Source organism: Adelges cooleyi, unplaced genomic scaffold, assembly GCF_023614345.1.
Source record: "Adelges cooleyi isolate 19-005CV unplaced genomic scaffold, UGA_ACOO_1.1 ACOO_flye_CR_arks_rails_tigmint_CR_PRNA_108, whole genome shotgun sequence".
NCBI lineage: Eukaryota > Metazoa > Arthropoda > Insecta > Hemiptera > Adelgidae > Adelges > Adelges cooleyi.
In genome coordinates, this window is record NW_026095761.1 from 6,813,583 (window position 1) to 6,841,003 (window position 27,421).

At 29.4% G+C, this 27,421-nt stretch overlaps 2 protein-coding genes across 14 annotated transcripts in view; one reads left to right on the forward strand and one right to left on the reverse strand.

The window, feature by feature from the left end:
• On the reverse strand, window positions 1-14,583 carry LOC126838647 (cytochrome P450 4C1-like). Of its 10 annotated transcripts, XM_050573288.1 has the most exons (11): window positions 13,283-13,746; window positions 7,047-7,124; window positions 5,285-5,483; window positions 5,085-5,194; window positions 4,258-4,481; window positions 3,955-4,203; window positions 3,455-3,704; window positions 3,087-3,372; window positions 1,400-1,476; window positions 1,103-1,292; window positions 2-1,015 (listed from the first exon to the last, which is right to left on the reverse strand). In XM_050573288.1, exons 5-11 carry the CDS (start codon window positions 4,320-4,322, stop codon window positions 687-689), a joined length of 1,446 nt encoding a protein of 481 aa, XP_050429245.1. In that variant the 5' UTR covers window positions 4,323-4,481; window positions 5,085-5,194; window positions 5,285-5,483; window positions 7,047-7,124; window positions 13,283-13,746; the 3' UTR covers window positions 2-686. The 10 variants fall into 10 exon arrangements, with proteins under 10 accessions (XP_050429221.1, XP_050429228.1, XP_050429213.1 ...); XM_050573264.1 differs by lacking the exons at window positions 5,085-5,194; window positions 13,283-13,746 and adding an exon at window positions 14,355-14,583 and having other exon boundaries at window positions 1-1,015; window positions 5,285-5,415; XM_050573271.1 differs by lacking the exon at window positions 5,085-5,194 and having other exon boundaries at window positions 1-1,015; window positions 5,285-5,415; window positions 13,582-13,749.
• LOC126838696 (probable cytochrome P450 305a1) overlaps window positions 13,728-27,421 on the forward strand; it is a 15,552-nt gene continuing 1,858 nt past the window's right edge. Inside the window, exons 1-8 of one of the 4 annotated variants that reach the window (XM_050573353.1) lie at window positions 13,757-13,956; window positions 16,254-16,508; window positions 17,167-17,555; window positions 17,679-17,787; window positions 18,071-18,251; window positions 18,317-18,434; window positions 20,084-20,225; window positions 20,294-20,488. In XM_050573353.1, the coding sequence (XP_050429310.1) occupies window positions 13,857-13,956; window positions 16,254-16,508; window positions 17,167-17,555; window positions 17,679-17,787; window positions 18,071-18,251; window positions 18,317-18,434; window positions 20,084-20,225; window positions 20,294-20,463 (1,464 nt within the window). In that variant the 5' untranslated portion in view covers window positions 13,757-13,856 and the 3' untranslated portion in view covers window positions 20,464-20,488. Of the gene's footprint in view, window positions 13,957-16,253; window positions 16,509-17,166; window positions 17,556-17,678; window positions 17,788-18,070; window positions 18,252-18,316; window positions 18,435-20,083; window positions 20,226-20,293; window positions 20,489-23,012; window positions 23,204-24,855; window positions 25,114-26,757; window positions 27,147-27,227; window positions 27,337-27,421 lie in introns of those variants that run through there. The other 3 variants (XM_050573362.1, XM_050573343.1, XM_050573335.1) reach the window with 3 other exon arrangements.

Genomic DNA, 27,421 nt, shown 5'->3' on the forward strand with positions numbered 1-27,421 from the left:
AAATAAATTAATACATTTATAAGAGTAGTATAATTATCATATCTTTATATAAAATACAGTATAAAAACTAAAGCGAATTATCAGAAGAACGAGAGTTCTTATTTAGGAGATTGCATGCGGTCTGCTTTTAAGGAGCTTTGTATAGGCCATATTTAAGAAAAAAAGGCGTTTTAAAAAGCCATACGAAATGTCGACTTCATAAGATGGTACAATTCCAATTCTGTAAAGATATTTGAGTGCTTTGGTTACTTAAATATGTTATGTAGGAATCCAATTTTCATTTAAAAATGTTAGTTTCTTGTAATTAAATAAATTAAACTTGCAATTTTTGCAATATTAAAGCGCAATTGTATTGTGTTAAAACAGCAAAAAGTCAAAAATGTGTCATAGTAAAGTAGACAAAGAACTTGAATCTCTTTACAGAATTGTGGACAAATGCTTAACCATCATTTTTATTCCGTTTAAGGAATCTAGCAATACAAATGTACTTTTTGTATCAACAAAAAGTTTCGTCAAAAAACATATACTATAAGTTTGTAAACAAATTAGTTATTGGTATAGAGCGCTTTTATAACTTCCTCTTGTAAGACAATATTTTAAAAACGTAGTACATAATATTATTATATACTTAAAAATATTAATTAAGGATAATGTTTAAATTAATTTATCGACTAAACTCCAATTGATTACGTTCTCGGCTCTATTTTAACGTAACAGCCGTTGACAAACTTTAACGTCCCCGCAAACATGAAACGAAGATTTTCTGGTTTGGGACACTTATCGGACGGATGAAAACGATAAGACCTGACTAATGTGGATATGGTAGTTTTCATTTGGAGCATTGCATATTTGATACCAATGCAGTTCCTGTAACCAGCACTGAAAGGAATAAACGAATACGGATGGCGATTACGACTTGCTTCGGGCAAGAAGTTGTCCGGATTGAACTTTTCTGGTTCTGGGTAAATTTGTGGGTTTAAGTGTAAGTGAGCAGTGAAAATTGCGAGCGTTGAACCTGTAGACATTTTTTGAAACTAATTAATATTGTAACTTAAAGCATCAAGCGTAACAATTTGTCAAACAAATTTGTTTATCGTCGTACCAGCAGGGATTGAATAGTCTCCAATAACAACTTCCTTTTCGATGTCTTTGGTGAGAAAAGGAACGATGCAAAAAAGTCTCAGCGTCTCTTTGATTACACATTCTAAGTAATCCATACTTTGTAAATCATCATAGGAAAGTTGTCGATCCGAATCACCAGAAGATAATATTGACCATAACTCTTCAAACACCTATCAATAGGAAGAAATAAAAATAAATAATTTTATTCGTTACCAAATTGCCCTTATATAATGTGTTATATTAATATGTATAAAAGTGTCTATGAGTTATAGTTTACTTTATTTTGTATATCTTGATGATGAGCCAACATAAATATTGTACACGCATTCGCCATAGCTGTCGTGTCTTGACCTCCTAAAATCAAATTTTACTCAACCTCAACTTATTTGCAACTTTTAAAAGCAAAAAAGTAATAAAAACTATTAAAATTACATTTTGGAACAATACAAACATTTCCTTCCAAAAGGCATAAGTTATTTTTAAAATGTTTTTTATTAACAAATTTAAAATCAGTTAAGCTATATGACTACCATACTGTCAATAATTTTAATCTGTCAAATTAATTTGTTCTAGTTATAATAAAAAATGTTAATTGATTGGAAACGTTTTCAATCCCTGCTTATTTATCTGTGGCTTGAGTCTAAAAGGGCCAATGTCAATTTTGGGCTAAACGAGTTTTTCACAATTTTTTTTTTGTTTTTTCCCCCCTCCCTTAGTTTTTTTGATAGCAACTTCAGAAACTTAAATGGTAACGTATATATTTTATTAACTTTTTAAATTGAGAATAATATACTAAAAATGTTGACTGGTCGATAACCAGTTTTGGATTACTATTTTTAAGGTTATAAGAGTTTAAAAGTTAGGATGGGAGGGGAAGTGCGGTTGGGAAATGCGCGCAGATAAAAATAATATTACACTCCACCTTTCCTCCTGCCCTAAACTTGAAACTTCAATAGCATCAAAAATTGTTATCCGAAACTGGTTATCAACCAGTCAACATGTTTAGTACATTATGCTCAATTTAATAAGTTAATAAAATATGTACGTTTCTAAAGTTGCTATCAAAAAAAATAAGATGGGAGGGGGGTAAAAACAAAAAAAATTGTGAACAATTGCGATCACATTGTATGAAAGCAATATGAAAAAAAAAATGTATTTCTTATTAAGCCCTATGAGATATTGATTAACTTATGATAAAAAAATCACTAATAATGTATATATATAGGGTGATCAATTTATCGTGAACAAATGTAATTTTTTTTTCATAATGTTTTTATACAATGTGATCTTAATTTTCAAAACAATTTTTGTTATATTCCCTTTCCAACATAGTTTTTGTTTGATACTAACTTTTGGAACTTAAATGGTATTGTATACATTTTATTACATTTTTTAATTGAGAATAATTTACTAACAATTTTAACTGGTCAATAACCAGTTTTGAACAAGTATTTTTAAGTTAATGAAGTTTTAAGATTAAGGCAGGAGAAGTGTGGAGTGTAGTATTATTTTTATCTGAGCGCCAACCTAAAATTTAAACATTTTTATACCTTTAAAAAGAGTTGTTTAATACTGGTTATCAACTAGTCAAAAATGTTAGTACATTATTCTCAATTAAAATAGTTAATCAAGTGTATACGTTACAATTTAAGTTTCAAAAGTTGCTATCAAAAAAACTAAGTTGAGAGGGGGATAAAAACCAAAACAAAATTGTAAAAAATGGAAAAAAAAATTTAATTTCTTGTTAAATGAACATCCTGTATAAAACATTTGATGTTATTAAAATAAAATATTCAGGAAATATATGGTTATTAAAAAAAACAAGATCAATTTTTGAAATTTAATAATGGCACAATAAGACTAAAACTGAACAAGACATTAAAACATTTTAAGGTTCTCTTTATAATATACCTGCCACCGATTCACTCCGAAAAGTATTATTAAAAAAAGACAAAAACATTTACCAAACATAACAGTTATGATTTCATCCCGTATTTGGTTAAATGACATCAAATGTCCATTCTCGAGCAGTATCTCAATAAGCGATTTAGGCTTAAAACCGATACTTTCTTCGTTGTGTTCTCCTTGATTGTTTACATTACTTTTCAATTCTGCATGTTTTTTTTCAATTAAATCTTTAGTGAAATCGTAAATTTTACGTTGACTAACGTCGTGTTTACGTTTGAACGACGACAAGTGAAACAAACTCGTTCTCAGGAACCACGGGTGTGTAAATCGGTATTCCCAAACCTAAACAACAATTTTTTTTTATTACAAAAAACTGCCATACTAGCTCAAAAACATTATCGGTAATGTCCTTTGCGAAGTATACCTTTTGAACGACGTGTAAATTCTCTATAAATACGTGATTGGCGTTTTTCTGTGCATCGAATTTCACTCCCAAAGCGGTTCTTCCGATCATCTCCATAGTGGCCATACCGATTGCATCACTTATTTCACAATCATTTAAATCGATGTCCCGTTTCTCGTACAGTAGTTCGCTCAATATTTTTGCTTCCTCGTTAAATATCGGTATAAACGATTTGACAATCGAAAATTTAAACCCCGCAGCTACCAATTTTCTATAAAATATTATATCAAAGTAAAAAAAAAAATTGTATCTGTTAGTATTTCCAAGACGGCATTTTAATAATTATTGGCGACAAAAACTGATTTGTTAACATTTCAAAATGAAACACCGAGTTTCCATTTGTTTTTAACGCGTTATTACTTATTATTGACACTATATATTATTATTTCACGAAGTTCGGTGTTTGATTTTTACTTTATTATATTTTATAATGATAAATGAAGAATGTAACAAAAGTTTACCTGTTCTTTTTCCATTCATCAAAATTGGTATTTGAAAATATTCCATCGCCTAAAATTGATTCGCTGACTACTTTATACTCTTTAGATTTTTTGAACAAATTAGAATTGGTAAGGACCGTTTCTACATCTTCAGGTTTGGTAAGACATATGTATAAATTGTCCAAAACCCATACTTTGAATAACGATTTCTCGTATCTATATTGCACAGACGATGAATAAATATTTGTTACCATCGTAGAATAGAGAATACTAAAACAGTACATAAAAGTAATAGCGAGGCGTGAATGAATACACCGTACTTACTCTCTAAATATTTTTAAAGCATTCGTCAATAGTTTTTCGGGTCCTTCGAGCAAAAGAGGTAACATACCCACGAAAAAAAGTCCATCAGGACCTGGTATTCGATTTGCCAATTTTGTCTTTCTCAGGTTTACTATTTTTGAATATACAACTACTAAAAATAATATTATCGCTATAGGTGTAACGATAGTGTTATTTAAGTATGTATTAGTTAATAGGTCTGATACCTGAAAAAAAAAGTTTTCACAAGTTATTATTCATCAAAATACAGTTTTAACTTTTTTTTGTGCTACAATGTGTAATCACCATAAAAAAAACTTTATTTTTTATTTTTTTTAAAAATTGTATTTATAATTTATACATTAGTATAATAAGTAAATTCGATACAGAAACAAGAACTTATAATTACATTAAAGTGTGAGAGAGTATAATTTAGAATACATTTATTTTTGTGCTATAACTTTACAGTCTAATATATGTCTAAAAAACAAATAATCTTTATTCAAATATCACTTATAGAAAATTTTAAAGCAATAATTAATAGAAATTATTAGCTATTGACTCAATTCCCTAAATGGGCTAAGTCGAAGATAGGACAACCGTCTAATACTTAAATTACATTATTAATATTTGGTAATTGTGATTGGCTTAGTTTATTAGTCAAAAAAAGTTATAAAAAGTTTGTACCCACAATAATTAGAAATATTTTTTTAAAAATTGTTTAACTATGATAAGCTGACATCAGTCCATAAACATTTAAAATAATGTTTTATACATTAAAATATTACAACGTTACACTATTTATTATCTATTATACAAAATCTACCAACCTATAAATAGATATCCTACTCCGAGGCTATATTATTATAATAGTTTAACAAATATGTTTTTGGAGTTCACCCTGTCCAATGTAATACAATTTCAAGATGATAAATAATCTCTAAAAAACATATACTATGTTAGTAATTTACTTAAAACATATTATAACTATATAAGCTTTTGCACTAAATGATTTATAATTTGTGTTTACCTGTTTTAATAGAGCGTTCATTTTTGTAGGTTTATTTATAAATAACTATCCTATAGGTAGTAACAACGACTATTAGGTCTACTGTTCCTTCCATCTTATATATACCCCCGCGTGGGCGTTCTAATGGTCTCCTATTTAGAATCTACATTTAGTAGTCATTCTAAAATTACCATATTCACTATGATGCAATAAGTTATTGCTGCAATGTGTAATGTGCAGTTCAGTAAGTTAAAAGTTAATTAGAATTAATGTTTGTTTTTAAATCAATAAAAAAAATGCACACGCAAAAATAAGTATTACCTTTTCATAAAAAAAATCAATAATAAATATTTTTCAAAACTAAAAAAATTAAAAAAACAGTGGGTAAAAAAAATATTGACACATCGTGTTTTTCGGAATTTCCAACTAAAGGAATCACAGTTATTTAATTACAGCCGTATATTATAATATTAATTGCTGTATAATTTTTTTTTTATGTTGTCAAAAAAGAAAAATCAAGTTGAGAGATCTCAATAATAATAATAATAACAATAATCATAAATTAGTATCTAATCATTAAAGTATTGACACAATCGAAAAAGAATTTTTAAAATATGAAAATTAATGCTTTATATCACTTTTAATATTTTGTGTGTCTCCAATTAGCTTTAATTACTACTTCTAGTCTACAGGCATTGAATGTACTAGAATTTGAGTTTCATGAATTAGTGTAATGATGTATTAATTAATGATGTATTGACACACCGGTTTAATCGTTTTTATACTTGTCTCTTGAGGTCTTAATTCTGTAATTCTGAATGAAATTCGGAAAAATCCTACTACCAGTACTCCAAAATTAGCCGCTCATATTGCTCAATCAACGAAAAAAAACATTTCAAGTACAAACAACACGTACAACACGTGCAAACAGGAATGTGTTGCATAAATTTAATTTCTTTGGAAGAGCATAAAGGAAAACCCTTTTGATCACTGAAAAATGTTTTTGGTAGGGATGGGTGTCAATATGTAAGGAGACAATTAAAACAGAGCCTTTTTAAGCCAAAACATTGAACCTACAGTTAAACATGGTGGTGGCAGTGTTTTAGTTAGGGATTGCACGTCCAACGCTGGAGTTGGACATCTTCATTTTTTAAGGTATTATAAATGCCAATGTATATATATATATATATGTATTTTTTAGCGGGATAATGATCCGAAGCACTCAGCCAACAAAACTAAACATTGTTTTTCTCGTAGACTAGAAGCAGTAATTAAAGCTAATGGGAGACATACAAAATATTAAAAGTTATATGAAACATTAATTTTCATATTTTAAAAATTAACTGAATTTTTTTTTAAATTGTATCAATACTTTATTGATTACTATGATGATTATTATTATTTAAATATCTCAGGTTGAATTTTTTTGTCAACATTTTACACATCAATTAATATTATAATATACAGCTGTTATTTAATTAAATAAAAATAGTTAATTTAGGTGGAAAGACCAACGGATTGACGACCCGTCCCGGAAGCGAATTCGTCAAGAAACCATCTCATGATGGCAGCGTTGGGCCTTCATGGCCCGTTAAGCTACATGATAATGATGATGATGATGATGGAAAGACCAAAAAACACCACGTGTCATTACTATTTTTACCCACTGTACATCAAAGATCACACAGGATGCCAAATTATGTGTGGGTTTTCCAGCGCAAATAATTTACGATTACGAAGAACTATCTGTGATCAGGGATTTCTCATTAAACAAGATACTCACTTGAATTACGCACTCTTCTCATGCATTGTGTTCCCAACACAATACTAGTCAAAATATTCAAATTTCCTTATTGTAAACCTAGAAATACAATAAAAATGATGACTGCATTAAAGTTTAATAGTCGAAAAATAGCTATAACATTGCATTACTTATAATGATCATTTATACCCAAGGCATACCGTCAATCATAAATTTGTATGAACCTATTTTATTCATAACAATATAATATTGTTATGAGTATTACTATAATATTTATTTTTGTTTATGTAATAAACGCTCGATGATGTAAGGAACAGTTAACTATGACTACACGGGTGTAAACACTAAACAAATCATAATTTATATGACCATGGCTAATTTGACGATGATAGTATAAAAATAATACATTTAAAAATCATAGAAATACGATTAATAATGATTATTACCTAGCAGATACAGCCAGGAAGGAGGGGATACAGCCTCAGCTTCTTCCGAACACATAACCTCGCTACAGAAGACCTTGTAAAAATATGACTACCTGTTATGAATACATGTTACACATGATGAATTATGATTTAAATTCTTATAATAATAAGTTTGTTTTTCTGTGCTATATCGTGTGTCTATTTTATTTGTTTGCTAAATTTAAACATCATCATTATGTAATGTGATATATTATTGAATTCTAAGTTGTTAATGTTAAGAGGACGTCACACACCCGTTATTTTCTTCGAGTAACCCGCCTTGCGCGGATTAATTTTACAAAGGCTATAATCAAAACTAAGAAACCAAATTTTTACATAATATAGACAACAACATTGTCTGTGTTTTACCATCGCCCTTTTTTTAATATTTTAACCAGTGAATGATAATTAATTAATTAAGAAAGGGCTTTTTTAAAAATGATATAGCGTTGGTTGTATTAGGTAGATCGAAAAAATACGGATGATGGAACACAGATAATTTTGTCATAAATAATATGTATGAATTTATTTCCTTAACTATATATGAAGCCTGAGAAAAATTAATTCGCGCAAAAAAGTTTTGAAGGGAAAAAATTGTAATTTATCCTATAGAAATGACTGTGATAGTCTGACAAAAAAAAAGGCAATCAACAACGTATCCTCATTACTGTATTTATAAGTATGCATAATAGTTCAAACTCTAAATAAAAATTTTTCGAAAATTGCCTATACCTTACTCCTTAGAAATGGCCGGTGTGGCGTCCTCTTAAGAGTCATTGGTGAAATGATAATCTGATTATGATAGATTAAAAATGTTGAGCTGAAATCAACTTTTTTTTATGAAAAAAACAATTAACACACATTTTTCCAATAAGATTCACAAACATAAATATACTATCTGGTCATCCTTCCATTTCATTAATTTAACTCAAAGTCTAATACTATTAATTTATAGTATTAGGTTCACTCCTACCCGACCATTCATTAATTAAAATAAATATAACTATTATCATAGTTAAGAGGACGCTACACAGGCCATTTCTAAGGAGTAAAGTATAGCCAATTTTTCGAAAAAAATGGGTGGGTATCGGGCCGCAGCATGGTTTTAACAAAAAAATATTAAGTATAGATATCAAAATAATAAAAATGCCACCCAATTAATAAAGTTTTTCTCTATACATTAGAAAATAGGTTTCAGTGATCAAAGGTCTACATAAAAAAAAAAATAACTTTCGGATGTAATTCTCATTGTAGAGTCCAATACGTCAGCACATAAATAAAGACATAAATACATCTGAAAGTTATCAAATGAATAATTAAATTCATGAAGTTTTAACACATTTATATGAAATCTACTTGTTTCGAAAATTTGGGATTTTTCTAAACTTCCATTATTTGGTAAATAAATAAAATATTATATAAACCCTTAACCACCAAAATAATACTCTATATTTTATCATTCTAAGTGAGATATATCAGACTGAGTTCAGTCTGTTGTATGCGCTGATTGATGGTAACATTGCTGCTCTTCTATTATTTGCTCTAGTTATTAGCTAAACAGTCAAATACAGACATTACGATCATTAAAATAAATTGCTTGTCTGAGATTATACTGGTTGGGAAAAATTAAAGCAAAAAACTAATTACATTAAAAAATATGTAGATTCATTTAATCACTACAAATTGCTATTAATTGAAAATGCTAATAATTCTATGTCTGAAGACCTTCATCTAATGTATCCAATCTACGTACTTACAATTGTATACCTAATTTATGTCAAGGCATTTTAGATTTGCTGAAAAAAAATAATAATTGTCGCAACTGTTTGCAGTTTGGTTACTTAAGTTATTATTTGTAGAACATTATAATTTATAACCGTACCGAGTTTATGAGGTAAGCATTATTAGAATCGTTTTATCTAAGTACGACTGGCTGTGGTTCTAATTCAGTACAAATGATATAATATGTACATTTGTCATGTTATATTATAATTTATATAATAAAATAGTAAATTTTTCTAGCTGCACACAAATGTATGTATAACTGTACACATGTTATATACTTAAATTATTTGACATATTTAACATAACATGATATTGATGTAACAACTAATGACATTTAATTTATAATCAAAGGTTCGGTTCGATAACGTGCTAAAACGCATCGTTTGCACGATGGACGATGGTTATATGCGATAAAAAAATTCTAAGAAGTGTTATAATATTCTTTAAATAGGGTTAGCTTGGTTTGTACCACCACAAAACACTGAACTGAGTATGCAGTTTAGTGTCACAAAATAATTAAAATCTATTAAATTAAATTAAATATATTATGTGATAATATATTACTCGCAAAAATAAATAAACCAAAAAAGTAGTTAATAAACCGAGCCACCATTTCGCCCCATGTTTATTTAAAACAATTTAACTTAAAATTTACTAAGATAAGTAATTAAACCACTTATTTTACACTTTACAATACCTAGTTTATTAATAACTACAAACCAAATTAATATGTTTTTGTTTGCATCGTCAGTGTTGGAGGAAGTTACAAGAAGAAAAATGATTGATTAGTTATAAATTATAACCAATCAAAATGTCAAATTACATCATAAATCCACGAGAAAATATAAAACATTTACTACATAATAATATTTTGGTACAGGAAATTATTTCATTTCAAATTAAAACTATTGTTTACATTTATTGGTACATTAAAGAGGAACTTTTATTAGAAGTTAAATATATGTTAACTTCCATAACTAATATATGACTACCATAACGTAAATTTATAAAATTTTTACTATTTTCCATCATTTTTATTAGTCAGTTTCAAATATCCTACTAATCTTAAGGCAGACGTGTTGGTTACTACTCAAATATTATTAATATTTTATTCTAATATATAAATTTATAATTGAAAAAATATAAATATTTTAGACACAATTGTATTTTTTTAAAAAAAGTTTTAGTTTCATATTACATCAAAAATAATAATTTATCACAAACCACACTTATATGCCATTAGCTTTCATACGCAAAATCGTTGGAAAATGTGGTACACTAAAAAATGTGGTAACTAAGTAAATTAAATTAGGTTATTCGTTTTTATTGATGTTTGTATACAATATATAATCATTTTAAATAACCTTATTTTTAAAAATATCTGTTCACTATTTTAAGAAAAAAATGTATTATTATTGTACTATAATAGAAATAAAATTGTTACTATAAAAAATCGTACACCCTTAAAAAAATCAAAGTAGATAACTCAATATTCACTTAAGTTTGCTAGTATGTGAATAATATATATTTATGGGCGTTTTGCTTGTGATCACAACAAAAACACATTCTACTTAAAAAAACTGGTAAGTCTTAATAGGTTCAACTACTTTTTGAATTATTATAAACAATTATAAAAATAATCACGTGAGATAAAAATGTATGACTCAACAAAAAACTTCCCAATACAAAGATAAAAAAATGTGAGATTATGCTTTAACATAGTTACTGCCTCTTCACTAGTACATATTAAGGCGTATTGTATAGGCAATTTCTCACTAATATAACATTAAGCCAACATTTTTAAACGTACATATTACCATAGGACAGAAGAGTTAATTTTTTTTTTTACTTTAATAATGCATATTAGATCTACTTTTGTACAAAAACATATTATGTTTCTACTTCAAACAGAACTTACCTAAAAATACTAAGAAATTTGAAAAAAACATTTGAATGCTTAATAACATTTTCAAGTCATCGATCTTTTAAACTAAAATAATTAATAAACAAAAGATAATTTAAAATTATGCTACGATCGATGCCTTGAAAATGTTAGGAAGAATTCAAGTATGTTTTTAAAACTTAAACCTGAGTATTCTTAGGAAGTAGGAACAGTATGTTTGAAGTAGAATAAGTTGTTTTCGACCATATATACACCGGTATAGAGGCAGCTTAATACATTTGTAAAACAAAATTTGTCGTTTTGTTTATTACTTTTCCAGTAGTATACATTTAACTATAAATGTTGGTATTGTAAATCACATATTAAAACGCATACCTAAGAATTTTTATATTAATACATCACATCTAAGTTTCATTATCTTTAGAAACGTTAACTGTGTTCCATTATTTTTTACTTTATGATTTTAACGTTATCAAGACCTAATCAAAATTTGTTAACAAAATATTACTATTTAACACCGCGAAAAAAATTAATTCTGAAATTCTCTAATTATTTATTGCGTTGTGTGTGCTCATTAATAACTGAGATAATATAATTGTAGTAGATAGGGATCCCATTTATAGAAGCCGATCCCGACTGCGATATAAATGTACAATGCATAGACAATTAATTATAATAATATTATCTGTAAAACAATTATTGTGAATCAAAACGAAATCTCATTCGTACCACTTACATGACAAAAAAACTAACCCGGCTTGTCTACAATTCAATTTATGTAAAATTGTTGTTATTTAATGTCTTCAGGATTTACTAGGTACTTGTTCAATGACATTCAAGATTCGTAACAAAGTATCTAGCTTAGAATAAATTAAAAGTAAAAGAAGACATCATTATCTACGTCTAAACACTTATTAATAGATACGAAGCAGATACGGCATAGGTTTTATGGTGATGTGTTTTTTGCCTCCATTTCTCATATAGGAGGTACCAGAGCTTTTTTAGAAAAGCCTTTCTATGTAATATAGTCTAGCCACAATTAGTTTTAATACTAGTTTTTTCGAATGAAAATAAGACTAACAATAGTTGTTGCATTTTTTATTATTATTATTATTAGAAACCAGCGCGAAACACAGAACTAAGATCAGCGTAGTGTCACGAAACAGCTATTTGTGTTTGTTATTTAGATAGCAACACAATTAGGCACAGCTACCAATCTAGAGAGTACAAACGCCAACATTAAAAAAAACTCGACTAACTCAATTTATTACAATTTACATTACACCATTGCTTATAATTACTAGTTTTATAATCAATAGTATTGATATCTGTAATAATATTTATAATCAATAGTTATACGTTAACATGTGTGCTCATTAAAAAAATTATGCCCAGGCATATGTTTTATATTAGATGTGTTTTAGATTTATTTTGTTAACGAGGATTTAATCGCAACAAATCGATATTATCATTTAAATTATAATTGCTGTTCGTCGGGAAAAGATTTGGTGCGGTATAATGATTTCTATATCAGCCTATGGTTTTCATTTAGTAATAATAAAACCAATTTCATTAAATTAATAATTGTTCCATAATATTATATAACAATACCAGGATGTTATAATAAAACTATTGACGTAAATATTAAAGGATTTAGTTTTAAAAACCCAAACTAAATATTACTAAACAATAATCAAAGTTGGTTGTTTTTATTTTTAATTTGAAAACTGAATGGATATAAAAAAAAAATACCGAGTATAAAATTTGGTTTTCAAAAAAAACAAAGCAGAACATCTGTTGTCGTGTCTGTTTAACCTATGATAAATTATTTTTTAACAAATGCCATCGGTAAACTCGTTAACTAAATAGTATAATACCCTGTGACCCAATAGGACAGATGCTGCGGGAATTTATAATTAAAAAAAAAAAATAGTTTAAATAATATTTTTTCTATAGAAAGAATAATATTTGTTTTCACAGGTCAATGTAACGACTGCCTCTAGCCGGTGAGATGACATAATATTATTACCATATGATATTATAATTTATATTAAATTATTTTATTATTTATAATTGTATTATAACTATGTATGATCTATACTAACCTGTTTAATTTAAACGTTGGCGTATAGTTTTGAAAATGATTTGAAAAAAGTACTTCAGTTTAAGTGGATTAAAAAAATTATTATAAACAAGTTCGCGGAATCTCAAGGTTAAGACACAAAATATTTGGTGTGAGGCCCATTGAAAATAACTAAACAAAAACCACGACTGTACACAATATTTTAATATCGGGACAAACAATAACCCTATATTAACCACCACATCGATCGGATACGGCTCTGCTTACTTGTAGGAATTACATTACTTATAAATTTGAGTTTATTGAATTGACTATACGTACAGACAGATGTACAGCGTGTTCGATACTGTGGTACAGCGTAATGAGATAGGAGTCCCCTTCCTGCGGACTTCCTTTGAATAATTACTCAACGGCGCCGGGATAAAAAAGGTATTGGCCATTGGGGAAAAGAACGCACACTTCACAGGCTGGTACTCAATTTATATCGCGTAATATAGCTCTGTTTAGTTCTACGGCGGCCACCGCGTACCGCATGTTGTCCGACGACCGCAGTTGTGACAGTATTATATATATTATTATTATAGTGCTATATCACCATGGCGCAATCCATACTCTGGTATTTGGTATGCCTTGTCATAGGCGCAGTGCTGCTAGCCGTTTACTTAACGTGTAGGAAACCGAAAAACTATCCTCCAGGTAACACGATATATTCCCATCTAGTATTTTTCTTTTCTTTTTTACTTAACCGTCGTTCATCCATTAAATTAGGTACTAACTGTGTTATCAATTAATTAAATTGATTTTAATTTAAATGCTAATTTCGTTTTTTATACTAACATAATAATAATCGTTCTTTTAAAAATTTTACCTTAATTTTGTGATTTAACTATTTTTATATAAAAAAAATTGACATACAGATAGGCTTTTATAGACTTTTAAGTAGTCGAGTAAAAACAACTATTATCAAAGCGGGAGAATATAATATTTCTGAGGGCTGTACGTTGGCAAATTTCCATTATTGTATTTAGAAATGAAATAACAGCTATTTAAAAGATTATAACTAATAGGGTTTTTACACTTTTTATACAACTTACGTTTACTCCCAACTTGAATAGATTGACTGGTCTGCCATCGTTTCAGAATACTTGCACACTCAATCTTCAGTAGGGGTTTATTCATAAAACTTTTAAAAACTCTTTTAATTTATCAAAATCGACCATTGTACATCCTTTAAATACATTTATTATGTATGTTTTTGCTCTACCACCGTATAGCAAGTAAAACTAGTACTATAGGTTAAACAAGTATTTAAAAAAAATATTATGTTCTCGGTGATAATCGGTGATAAAATATATTTAATTAAAAAACTTTATTGCACTACTTAAAGTTTAGCTTAAAATTAAGGTAGTGCAAAAAATACTTATACTATACCAATTTTTTTTAGGAACATAAATATGTTAAAAATTAAAAACGAAATTCTAATAATTGTTATTTGTAAGTAATACAAAATTGTAAAAAAAAAATTAACAAACGGGAGATAATTTCAGTGTTGTTGAACGTTTTGATAACTCTGAAGCACTGTATACGAGTATATACTTTAATAAAAAAGATAATATAAGTGTTAAAAACACAAAGAAAGAATAATGTGTAGTTATTTTTAAAACCATCTGTTTTGAAATACCACCCACCGTGAGCAAATCAAAATATATTACTGGGTTAGAAATAGTATCATATTATGCGTTTATGGAAAATCAATTTTGCCGACTTGCCTCAGTGGTCGAGATACATTTTTAATTTGGACTTCGAGTAGGTCTAAACTTATAACGGAATAAATATTATTATTGACAAATTTACGAGTAGTTAAGAGGGCGTCGCACCGGTGATTTTCAGTGGTAAAAACATGTTTAAGCAGACTGAAAATAACTCGCTTAATTTTGGTTTTAGAGTAAAAGCACCCATTATAAAATTAAAAGACAACAATATTCTTGAGGGCAAGACGGTGCGTTTAAAAAAAAAAAATGTTTTTTTGAAAAGTTACAGTCATTTAAATATGTTAAAATAGTCGTCATTTCTAAACTATGTATTGAGCGTTGTACTTAGAATAATGAAAAAAACGCACCGTCTTGCCCTCCAGAATATTGTTCTCTTTTAATTTTATAATGGGTGCTTTTACTCTAAAACCAAAAATAAGGGAGTTATTTTCAGTCTGCTTAAACATGTAGGGATGAAAAAACATTTTTAAATCGCTTTCAAGTACGCTGTGGTAGTCCAAAAAATAAATCAATTACCAAAATAGAGTACTAGTTATGGAACTAATAATTACACATCACAGTTTAGCCTTTAGATTAAGATTTTGTAAAAAATTGCCTATACTTTACGCCTTAAAAATGGGCGGTGCGACGCCCTCTGAACGTTTTATGAATTAACAGATTTTAAATGAATACAATTCATACCATCAGAGTCCAATGACTTTGTATGCGATCTTTAAACTATTTTAATCATTCCCCTTGAATAATACATTTACATAGTGCAGACTGCAGTTTAAACTCATTCGCATACTTATCGAACTACTTAATGTGCAACTGAACGACAGGGAAAGATAATCATATTTATTCAATATTCGTATTAAATACGAAAAAATAATTAAATACTTATAATAATATTAAATAAGTCTATACTTAAACAGTCGTCACATCATTATAAAGCTTCCTAATAGCTCATCTAACCAAAACTATACCGCGGGTAATTTAACGAACGTGAGCCCCAACTATTACGTAAATTATTCCTTTTAATAAAACAAAAAAGCGAACCATAAAAATATGACTGGCTAAAATAATTTAAATAGATTTGAAATACCTAATATTATTGCTCGAGCTTTAATAAGCATAGAGATAAGTGAGATGCAACCACAACAATTCAAACAAAATGATCTTAAACCAGTAAAAGCAAATAGTAAGGCATTATTTATAATCTTTATCAATGTTTTTTCGCAGGTCCCCCATGGATGCCATTCGTAGGGAATACATATCAGCTATCCAACCTTTCTGCAACTTCGGGGGGACAGTACAAAGCATTCGAAAAACTCCGACTTCGCTACAATTCCGATGTAATTGGATTGAAATTGGGCTGTGAATACGTGGTGGTCGTGTTTGGGGATGCTTTGCTTAATGATACTTTCCACCGAGAAGAGTTTATGGGCCGACCAGACAACTTTTTTATGCGACTTCGTACAATGGGCGAGCGCAGGGGTAAGTAAAAACGTTTAAACAAAAAACAAAACTATAGACTTTATAAGAAATAGACCATAAAATGTAATGTCCGTATCACTTAGAGTCTAAATCTTAGACTAAGCAATTGAAGCCCATTGATGATTAAACGGGTATCGTGTATTAAAAATAATCAATTTAACGTAAGACACTTATTTTCTTATTAAAAAGTTGCAATTTTGTAATTTTTTTTTTGTGGTGACACTTAGTTTATGTTATTTTATAATATTAGACACATTTTTTCATTTTTTCCTAGAGCTTTTACAAACTTTTAAAATTAAACGTTAACGTATAGATGTAATCAACATTTTAGATTAGGAATAGTTTAAGACGTGATGTGAAGTGCTGTAGGCTAATGCACCGCAAATACAAAAAACACCAACTACACCTTTCCTCCCGTACTACATTTTAAACTTCATACCTCTAAAAGTAATTAACCAAAGGTAGTTATTGACCAGTTAAAAATTTTAAGCAAAATATAAAAACTAAGTAATTTTTTTTTTTTTGCGAAATTAATTATAAAATTACAATTATTTTTTTAGAAAATAAGTGTTTTACGTAAAATTGATAATCTTGTTCACTCATTTACCCTAGGAATTTAGGATATTCATTTCATCTAACTTTAAATGTACAAAAACAGGCATCACGATGACCGATGGAGACTTGTGGAAAGTGCACCGAGCGTTTGTGGTTAAGCATCTCAAGTCACTAGGACTGGGACAGCGAAGAACAGACGAACTGATTCGTGACGAGTACGAACAGATGACACGAGGGCTAATGGAAGAGGCCGAAAGTATCACACCGAGTCCGCACTTGCAATCGGCCGTTATGAATATATTATGGGAGTTGACGGCCGGCACAAAATTCGATGACCCTAAGATATTGCAGCTAATGAGTAGGCGTGGTGCAGCTTTTGATATGGCTGGCGGATTACTCAACCAAATGCCTTGGTTAAGACACGTGGCACCCGCTAAAACGGGTTACTCACTCATTATGGACATCAACCAACAGCTGTTCGCATTGATATCGGTAAGTAATGAGAGGACCGTGAAAAAATAATAAATACATAGATATTGTAAACTAACATATACTAAAATACATAGTACTTGCGTTATGTTTACTCTTTAAATTTACCTATCATTTATGAATTAGGAAAAAATTGAAGAACATAAAAAAACTTTGACAGACAATATCAGGGATTTCATTGATGCGTATCTCCTACGAATGCAACAAGAAGATAAATCCAACACAACATTTACAGGTCAGTAGAGACTAGATACCGTGGCGTATTTTAGGCGAGAGATGTCCTTTTCCCAAAAATTCCAGTAAAGCAATTCTTAACCATCGTCCATATTGGGAAATTACACGTAGATAAGATAAAAAACTATAGTGAGAAATAAACGAAATCTAGTTCATCGTGATAGAACACTGAATACTCGATAGTTTTACGTTACTGACAACGCGACTTATGCATAATAGTAAATACGTTATAATCGGACATTATGTCTTTTCATTAGAAAATCAATTCCGTTAATCTGTTTCAGAGGAACAGTTAATAGCCGTGTGTCTAGATCTATTCATAGCCGGTTCGCAGACCACGAGTAGTACGTTAGATTTTGCTATACTTGCCATGGCCAAGTGGCCAGACGTTCAAGCCAAAGTTCGAGCTACTCTGGATGTGATCCAACCACCGGGAACATTTATAACAGCCACAGAAATACTTAAGTAAGTCGTCATTGATCAATGCAAGAATCGAATATTCAATACTAATTTGAATCGATTACAAATAGGAACAGATACTTAGAAGCCGTGTTGTTAGAATCAAAAAGGATAACTCACGTCACGCCCACTATTGGCCCAAGAAGAGTATTGAACAATACAAAACTTGATGGATATGACATACCTAAGGTACATGGTACATAGTATTTATAATATATACTACTATAAAGACAAACTTTTGATATAATTCTTACACAGTCAGATTCTAACACAGTTAGATTCAATTATTATTCAAATGATTGGAACTTGGTAAACCGTATAAAAACGCCCTAAATTAGAATGAGTCCAGGTGCAGCGCAGCTGCCTCCCCTCCTGCACCAGCGGTAGCTAGCTACTGTCTGTTATGTAACTGTTATAATAATTTTGTGCTTGAAATTTAGTACCCACAAAATATATATTCTTAGCTCCTTAAACGCTATTAGCTAATAATATATCATATAGATACGATTATTATTCAAATTATTGGAACTTGGTAAACTTTCTTTCAGAAAATTGTGTAACATTTAACTTATTTGTGATGAATATCTGATAGAGTTGTTAAAATCTCTAATTGTTTCTGATCTTGTGTCTGATGACACGAGTTGTAATAAGGTCTTAAGTGCATTTTGTGATTGATCTTTATAAGGATATATTATTCAACGTGTTTTGAAGATACAAATCGAAGTACAGCACAATACCGAAATAGGAAAATACTTTTTCAGCTTTGCATCGATACTAAAATAATTTATCAAGTTGTATTATCTTGCTACGCATGTTAAAATTACGTTGACAAAACACTAAAAAGGTCAGATATTAACAATAGTACATAGAAATGTGTTGAACTTACATTATTCTCGGTCGCCTTAGTGTATATTATAAATCTACAATTTTGAAATACTCTTTTACATTTCAATGGTCGTTTTATTTGTGTAAAAAGAATAATGAAATCAAAGGCATTTTGTAACGTTATAGCAGAATAGCTTGAAAACATAGATATTCTTATTTTTTCGTTAAATAATAGTGAATGCATAAAAATAAAAGAACGATGAATATATAAATTATTTAAATATGGTATTCGTTTTAATGAGACTATAAACCGTATAAGCTATTACAATTGGTTTTTAAACTTAACTTAGATTTTTAGTGCAAAAAGCCTAACCCTAATATGTAAATTGTAAGAAACACAAATTTGTTCAGCATGTATAAATAGTGTACAATTAAGAGGATGCCACTCCTTCCATTTTTAAGAACTACAGGCAGTTATATACAAAATCTTAATTTAGAGTTTGAACTAAAGCAGAAACTTCTTAAAACAGTAATGAGGATACTTAATTGATAGCTATTTTTTTGTCTGACTATCATAGTCATTTCTATAGGATTAATTACAATTATCCGCATAAAAACTTTTTTGCGCGGGACAAACTTTTTTTAGGGAGTAGCGTTTATATTATTTTGATGTTTATAGCTAATACTTTTTTAATAACCAAATGAAAAAAGGAAAAATTAAATTAATCTTTACGAATGAATAGTTTTGATAGTGCTTAAGTTATCAAAAAACTAATGCTACACCGTAGTTAAAGTACTTCTTTATCCATTGTAAAAATTGTATCCCGTTACTTTAAAATGTAAATACAGCCCTTACATACTTGTCCCCCAAAACCATTTTCATGGGTAATTTACGGGTAAATAGCGTCGTCTTAAGTAAATTATTTGTAGCTTGGACCCACTACATTTTATATACATTTTAAAACGGTATTTACATAGACAATAACATTTACAAATTGTCTTTAATATTCCAGGGAACAACCATTTTAATGAGTTTACATTCGATACATCATAATCGTTCAAGATGGGATGACCCTGAAGTGTTCCGACCAGAAAGATTTATTGATGATGATGGTGACATAAAATCGGGTGATAAAATGTATTTCTTTGGTTTTGGTAAGCATCTTAAATGCAAAGAAACATTGTAAGCCAGGCTTTTATTAACATTTTTATATTAATTTAAGGTAAACGAAGATGTCCCGGTGAAGCTTTGGCTCAGCGGTTCGTCACGTTAGTATTTGCAAATTTAGTACATGATTTCGAAATCGAAATAGAAGAGTTACCAAAAGGAGTTAACTGTGGCATACTTATGACCCCGAAACCGTATAAAATAAAATTGTCTAAAAGAAAATAATTATAATTTATGTATTTTGTTTTTATTTATTTTGACTTCTAACTTCTAGGTATGACGTTCAACATCTTGACTTTTCTTTCTCAAAAAAAAAATTGTATTCACGGTCATATGTCAGGGGTATACTAAATCGTGATAAACCAATATTATGTGCTTAATTGTTTTAGTAAAGATAAGGGCTTGTCCATACCAACTAAAGTAGACTGTTATCGACTTCAGGACGTCAGCATGTATTATGTAGTCAGTTCTTCCAAACGTTCACAAAGCTTCTTTCAAGTAAATTTAATTCCTAACAATATAGTTAGATCAGTCATTTTACTGGATTCTGATAAGAAAAATTCTAGGTAAAATTAATATATTTTTTTTGGTTCTTATTACAAAAAAACAGTTAACATTTTGTTGTGCAGTATTATTTTCAAGTTTTCTTTGCTTTTTAATCTGTTTTTATATAAACAAAATAAACTAAAGAAAAAAACGTTCAATGTTTTAACATTTAATACATTTGATATATTTCTATAAAAACCATTTTTAGTAGGACATAGGGTGAAAGGTCTATGATATCGAATTTCCATTTTTAAAAATTCAGCTATTAAAAATAAAATTATTCTATTTTTAAATAATTTGTATTTTCTCACGCCTACAATCTAAACAGTTTCATTACGGATGACAATCGCTTAATTAAAAAATGTTTTAAGTACATTTTTAGGAAAAGTGTGTATACTGTACCTACAATCGCATAAACTTACAGAAAATAAAATTAATTTTTAGACAGTTAAACAATCAATTTAGAACTTAGATATGTAAAAATGTTAAATTTATTACTAAATAAATAATGATGCAGTACCTAATAACAAATGTTGGTATGTTTTGGAGGATTGTATAAAAACAATGAGCTAGGATTAAGTACTGGAAGACATGATATTTGATGCAACAGGCGTACATCGAGGCCAAGACGTAGGTTCATACTGAATAACACTATACCAGGAATTGCAAAAATGCCTAGGAATTCAATGTAAATGTTAATTAAAATCTTTCTAAACTCATTTAGGCTCTTAATAAATGTCAGCAACCAATCGGGAACAGCCACCAAGTAAGGTTTTTAATTTTTACCGAAATTCTGAGGGAGCTTTCAGTTTTTAAAATGTCCAAACTTCTCCAGTCCACTTTTATTGCATCACCGCGTAACAATTATATGCATGATATTTTGCTCAACAAGTACAAAAAAACAACTGTAATAATAAGTTTTTACTAAAAAACTTTTTGTTTAAGTTTAAGGTAAGTTCGGCTGATAACAGCAAAACTAGTCATAATTATTACTGATTGATAGTTTACAATTACTGAACTACAGCGCCGACATTTTTAACACGTGTCGAGTACACTTAACTACATAAAGGGTGCATATTTCAGATGTCGACATTTGATATACCTACCGCACAGACGAACACATACATGCACCCACGATTCTCAAATAATGTTTGTTTTTTCCCAGAAAACAAAAAATTTTGTGTAGAACAAAGAATACAAGATTAATTTAATTGTTTTTTGTAAAATGGAACATTTTTGAACAAATTAATAAATAGTATAAACCGTGATCCAGTTGATCTTTAAAATCTTCATACATAGTGGATACACCTTTAGTGTCCTATTTAATGTGATAAGGAGACAAACAAAACTTGTTAGAATTTTCAAAGTATTCAAATACTAAATAATTATTATCAGAATGAAATCAATTTAATTATATCAATTAACTTTGAGTCTTGATTATTTAATAACTTAGAAATTATGAAAAAATATACTAAAAAAAATATTTTTTGTAGTATATATAATTTAACTCATAAATTTGTATTTATCACAAATCACAATTTACAAAACATTTTGACAGGTCGTTAACCAATTTTGGATAACTATTTTTGAAGTTAGCGAAGTTTCAAGTTAAGGGAGAAAAGGAGAAAAGGTGGAGTGTATTATTATTTTTAATTGTGCGTTCTTTCCAACCGCACTTCCACACCCTCGTTAAAAAGATAAGAAGATAGTACTTCAGTTAAAGTGGATTAAAAAAATAATTATAAACGAGTTCGCGGAATCTCAAGGTTAAGACACAAAATATTTGATGTGAGGCCCATTCCACATCGTAATACCATAATATTTTAATATGTCACGTTGTTCCAAATGTGAGAATAGCGCACGATGAACCATTGAAAATAACTATACGAAAACCACGACTGTACACAATATTTTAATATCAAGACAAACAATTACCCTATATTAACCACCACATCGATCGTATGTGGTGGTTAATATACGGCTCTGCTTACTTATAGGAATTACATTACTTATAAATTTAAGTTTATTGAATTGACTATACGAACAGACAGATGTACAGTGTGTACGATACTGTGGTACAGCGTAATGAGATAGGAGTCCCCTTCCTGCGGACTTCTTTTGAATAATTACTCAACGGCGCCTGGATAAAAAAGATATTGGCCATTGGGGAAAGAACGCACGCTTTACAGGCTGGTAGCCAATTTATATCGCGTAAAATTTCTCTGTTTAGTTCTACGACGGTCACCGCGTACCGCATGTTGTCCGACGACCACAGTTGTGAGTCTTATATATGATTATTGTTAATAGTACTATTTCACCATGGCGCAATCCATGCTCTGGTATTTAGTATGTCTTGTCATAGGCGCAGTGCTGCTAGCCGTTTACTTAACGTGTAGGAAACCGAAAAACTATCCTCCAGGTAACACGATATTTTCCGTGTTCTAGTATTTTTTATTTTTTATTACATCGTTCATCCATTAAAATAGGTACTATCTATGCTATCAATTAATTTAATTAAACTTAATTTAAATGCGTATTTTGTTTTTTATACGAACATGATAATTATCTCTCTTATTTAGCTCTGAATTAAAGTTAAATAACGTTATTTTAAACATTTTACCTTGTTAAGTTAATTTTTAGTTTTTATTATTTTAATAAAAAATATGTTCATAAAAATTTTTAAAATATAAAAACTATTTAACTGTAGCTTAACTTAATTTTTTTCGAATAACTTTAAATTTATTTGAAAACAGCTGTTTGAAAGTTTATAACAAATAGGGTTCCACTATTTACACATCTTACGACTACTCCCAAATTAAATACATTGACTGTTCTTCCAACGTTTCGGAATACTTGCAAATTCCTAGTAAAATGATAACCTGGCGAAAAAATTATCAATTAAAAGTTTTCGTTGAATTACTTAAATTGTAGCTTAAAATTAGATTGTGCAAAAAAAGACCATACTAAACCAACATTTCTTTGTCACAAACTATGTGACAAAACTATGTTAATTATATTTAAAATAAATAATAAATTCTACTTGTTACGATAGGTGTTGTTGAAGGTTTTGATAACTCTTAAGCACTGAATATATATTTTAATAGTAAAGATAATTTAAATGTTAATACACAAAGAAAGTAAATTGTGGAGTTAGACTATCATTTATGTTATTTAAATACATTTTTAAAACCATTTGTTTGAAATACCACCAACGGTGAAAAAATCAAAATTTATTACTGGGTTAGGATTAGTATCATACATGCGTTTATAGAGAATCAATCTAGTCGACTTGCCTCAGTGGTCCAGATATATTTGTAATTTAGATTAGAGTAGGTTAGAACTTATAACGGGACAACTATTATTATTTAGTATTCATATAGAAAAATATTGACAAATTTATTTAACATTCCATATTGTAAGTTAGAACTAAAAACTTCTAGAAAGGGATAGACTAGTTTAGCATAGCAATAACATGAGTGTATACTCATTAAAACATAATAGACTAATAATTGTACGTCTTATGAATTAACATACTTTAAATGAACACAATTTATGTCATCAGAGCGCAATTAATTTCTATGCGATCTTTAAGCTATCTTAATTATTCCCCTTATTTACGTAATGCAGTTTAATTTCATTCGCATACTTATCGAACTAATAATATGTAATTGGCCGACCGGGCGCTGCGCATGTATTTCCCAGATTTAATCAATTTGGAAAGATAATCGTACTTATTCGACATTCGTTTTGAATAATAAAAAATAAAATAATTAGTTTCTTTCATTATTATATAACTTCCCAATTAACTAATCTAAGCAAAACTATACCGCGTAAGCCTTAACTATTACGTCACTTCTTCTGTTTTTTTAACACATAAGCTAATCGTACAAATATGACTAGCTTAAATAAATTAAATAGATTTTAAATATCTAATATTATTTCTCGAGCTTTATTAAGCATAGAAGTAAGTGAGTTTGGAACCACAACAATAATTAAAACAAAATGATCTTAAAACAGTAAAAGTAAATAGTAAGGCATTATTTATAATCTTCATGAATGTTTTTTTCGCAGGTCCCCCATGGATGCCATTTGTAGGGAATACATATCAGCTAGCCAACCTTTCTGCAACTTCAGGGGGGCAGTACAAAGCATTCGAAAAACTCCGACTTCGCTACAATTCCGATGTAATTGGATTAAAATTGGGCTGTGAATACGTGGTGGTCGTGTTTGGGGATGCTTTAATTAGTGATACTTTACACCGAGAGGGGCCGTTTTTGGGACGTCCTGATAATTTTTTTATGCGACTTCGTACAATGGGCGAGCGCAGGGGTAAGTAAAAACGTTTAAGAGGACCGTCACACACCCGTTATTTTCTTCGAAAAACCCGCCTTGCGCGGATTAATTTTACAAAGGCTATAATCAAAACTAAGAAACCAAATTTTTACATATTATAGATAACAACATTGTCTGTGTTATACCATCGCTCTTTTTTAAATATTTCAACCGGTTAATGAATAATTAATTAATTAAGAAAGGACTTTTTTAAAAATGATATAGCGTTGATTGTATTAGGTATATCGAAAAAATACGAATGATGGATCACAGATAATTTTGTCATAAATAATACGTATGAACTTCTTTGCTTAACTATGTATGAAGCCTGAGAAAAATTAATCCGCGCAAAGCAGTTTTGATGTCAAACAAATTGTATTTTATCCTATAGAAATGACTGTGATTGTTTGACAAAAAAATTGGCAATTAATAAAATATCCTCATTACTGTATAAATAAGTATACATTATAGTTCAAACGCCAAATTAAAATTTTTCGAAAAATTGCCTATACTTTACTCCTTAGAAATGGCTGGTGCGGCGTCCTCTTAAACAAAAAACAAAACTATAAACTCTATAAGAAACAGAGCACAAAGTATTCTAGGGAATTGCATGCGGTCGGGTTTTTTGAAGTTTTAGACCAAAAAGCCAGACATAATTTCGACTACTTAGGATGGTCCGATAGGAACTTAACTTGGTTATGTAGAACTGTTTACTACAGTTTTGGTATTTGTATGTAAAAAAATCGGTTTTAAAATAAAAAAATTGCTAATTTAGTTTATTTGATTACAAAAAATGTAAAAATGAAAATTGGCTTCCTACATAACACAGTAATGTAGCCAAAGAACTCTCTTTACTGAATTGTAATATTGAACCATGCTACGCAGTCGAAATTTTGTCTGGCCTTTTGGTCTACAATAAACTAAAATCATAGAATAAATTATTTAAATTAAAAATAATATCTTGAAGCTTATACAAATTAACCAGTAAATTAATTTACAAGGTCGAAATCTATTAAAAATATTTTTTTCTTAAATATTGTCTATAAAAAACTCTTTAAAAACAGGACCGTGTAATTCCCTAATGTCTATGATATCACTTAGACTTAGCAATTAAGGCCCATAGATTATACTATAGATGAACATGATACAATATTAGACAATAATAAAGTTTTAATCAATTTCATTTTCTTCCAGAGCTCCTACAAATATTTAAACTTAAACGTTAACGTATAAATGTAATCAACATTTTAGATTAAGAATAGTTTAAAACGTATCGTGGAGTTATGTAGAGTAATGGGCGCAAATACAAGTAAAACTAACTCCGCCTATCCTCCAGTACTACATTTTGAACTTCAATACCTTTAAAAGTAATTATTTAGAACTGGTTATAGATTAGTCAAAATGTTCATCAATTTATTTTTAATCTAAAAAGTTATTAAATATATACGTTACTATATGAAATTTTAATAAAGCTCTGGAAATTACTAAAATAGGTAAATGTTTAGTAATTATTTCATTACGAAAATAATGACAAAACTACAATTATTTTCCTAGAAAATTAGTGTTTTTAGATTAAATTACCTTGTTCACCCTTGGTATTTAAGATATTCATTTCATCTAACTTAAAATGTACAAAAACAGGCATCACGATGACCGATGGAGACTTGTGGAAAGTGCACCGAGCGTTTGTGGTTAAGCATCTCAAGTCACTAGGACTGGGACAGCGGAGAACTGACGAAATGATACGTGACGAGTACGAACAAATGACACGAGGGCTAATGGAAGAGGCCGGAAGTATCACACCGAGTCCGCACTTGCAATCGGCTATTATGAATATATTATGGGAGTTTATAGCCGGCACAAAATTCGATGAACCTAAGATATTGCAGCTAATGAGTAGGCGTAGTGCAGCTTTTGGTATGGCTGGCGGATTACTCAATCAAATGCCTTGGTTAAGACACGTGGCACCCGCTAAATCAGGTTATTCGCTCATCATGGACATCAACCAACAGCTGTTCTCGATAATATCGGTAAGTACTGTGAGGACCTTGATGTAGATGGAAACTTGCGTTATTTTTACTCTTTAAATTTACCTAGCGTCTGTGCATTAGGAAAAAATTGAAGAACATAAAAAAACTTTGACAGACAATATCAGGGATTTCATTGATGCGTATCTCCTACGAATGCAACAAGAAGATAAATCCAACACAACATTTACAGGTCAGTAGAGACTTGATACCGTGGCGTATTTTGGACGGGAGATGCCCTTTTCTTAAAAATTCCAGTAAATCCTCCAGTAAAGCAA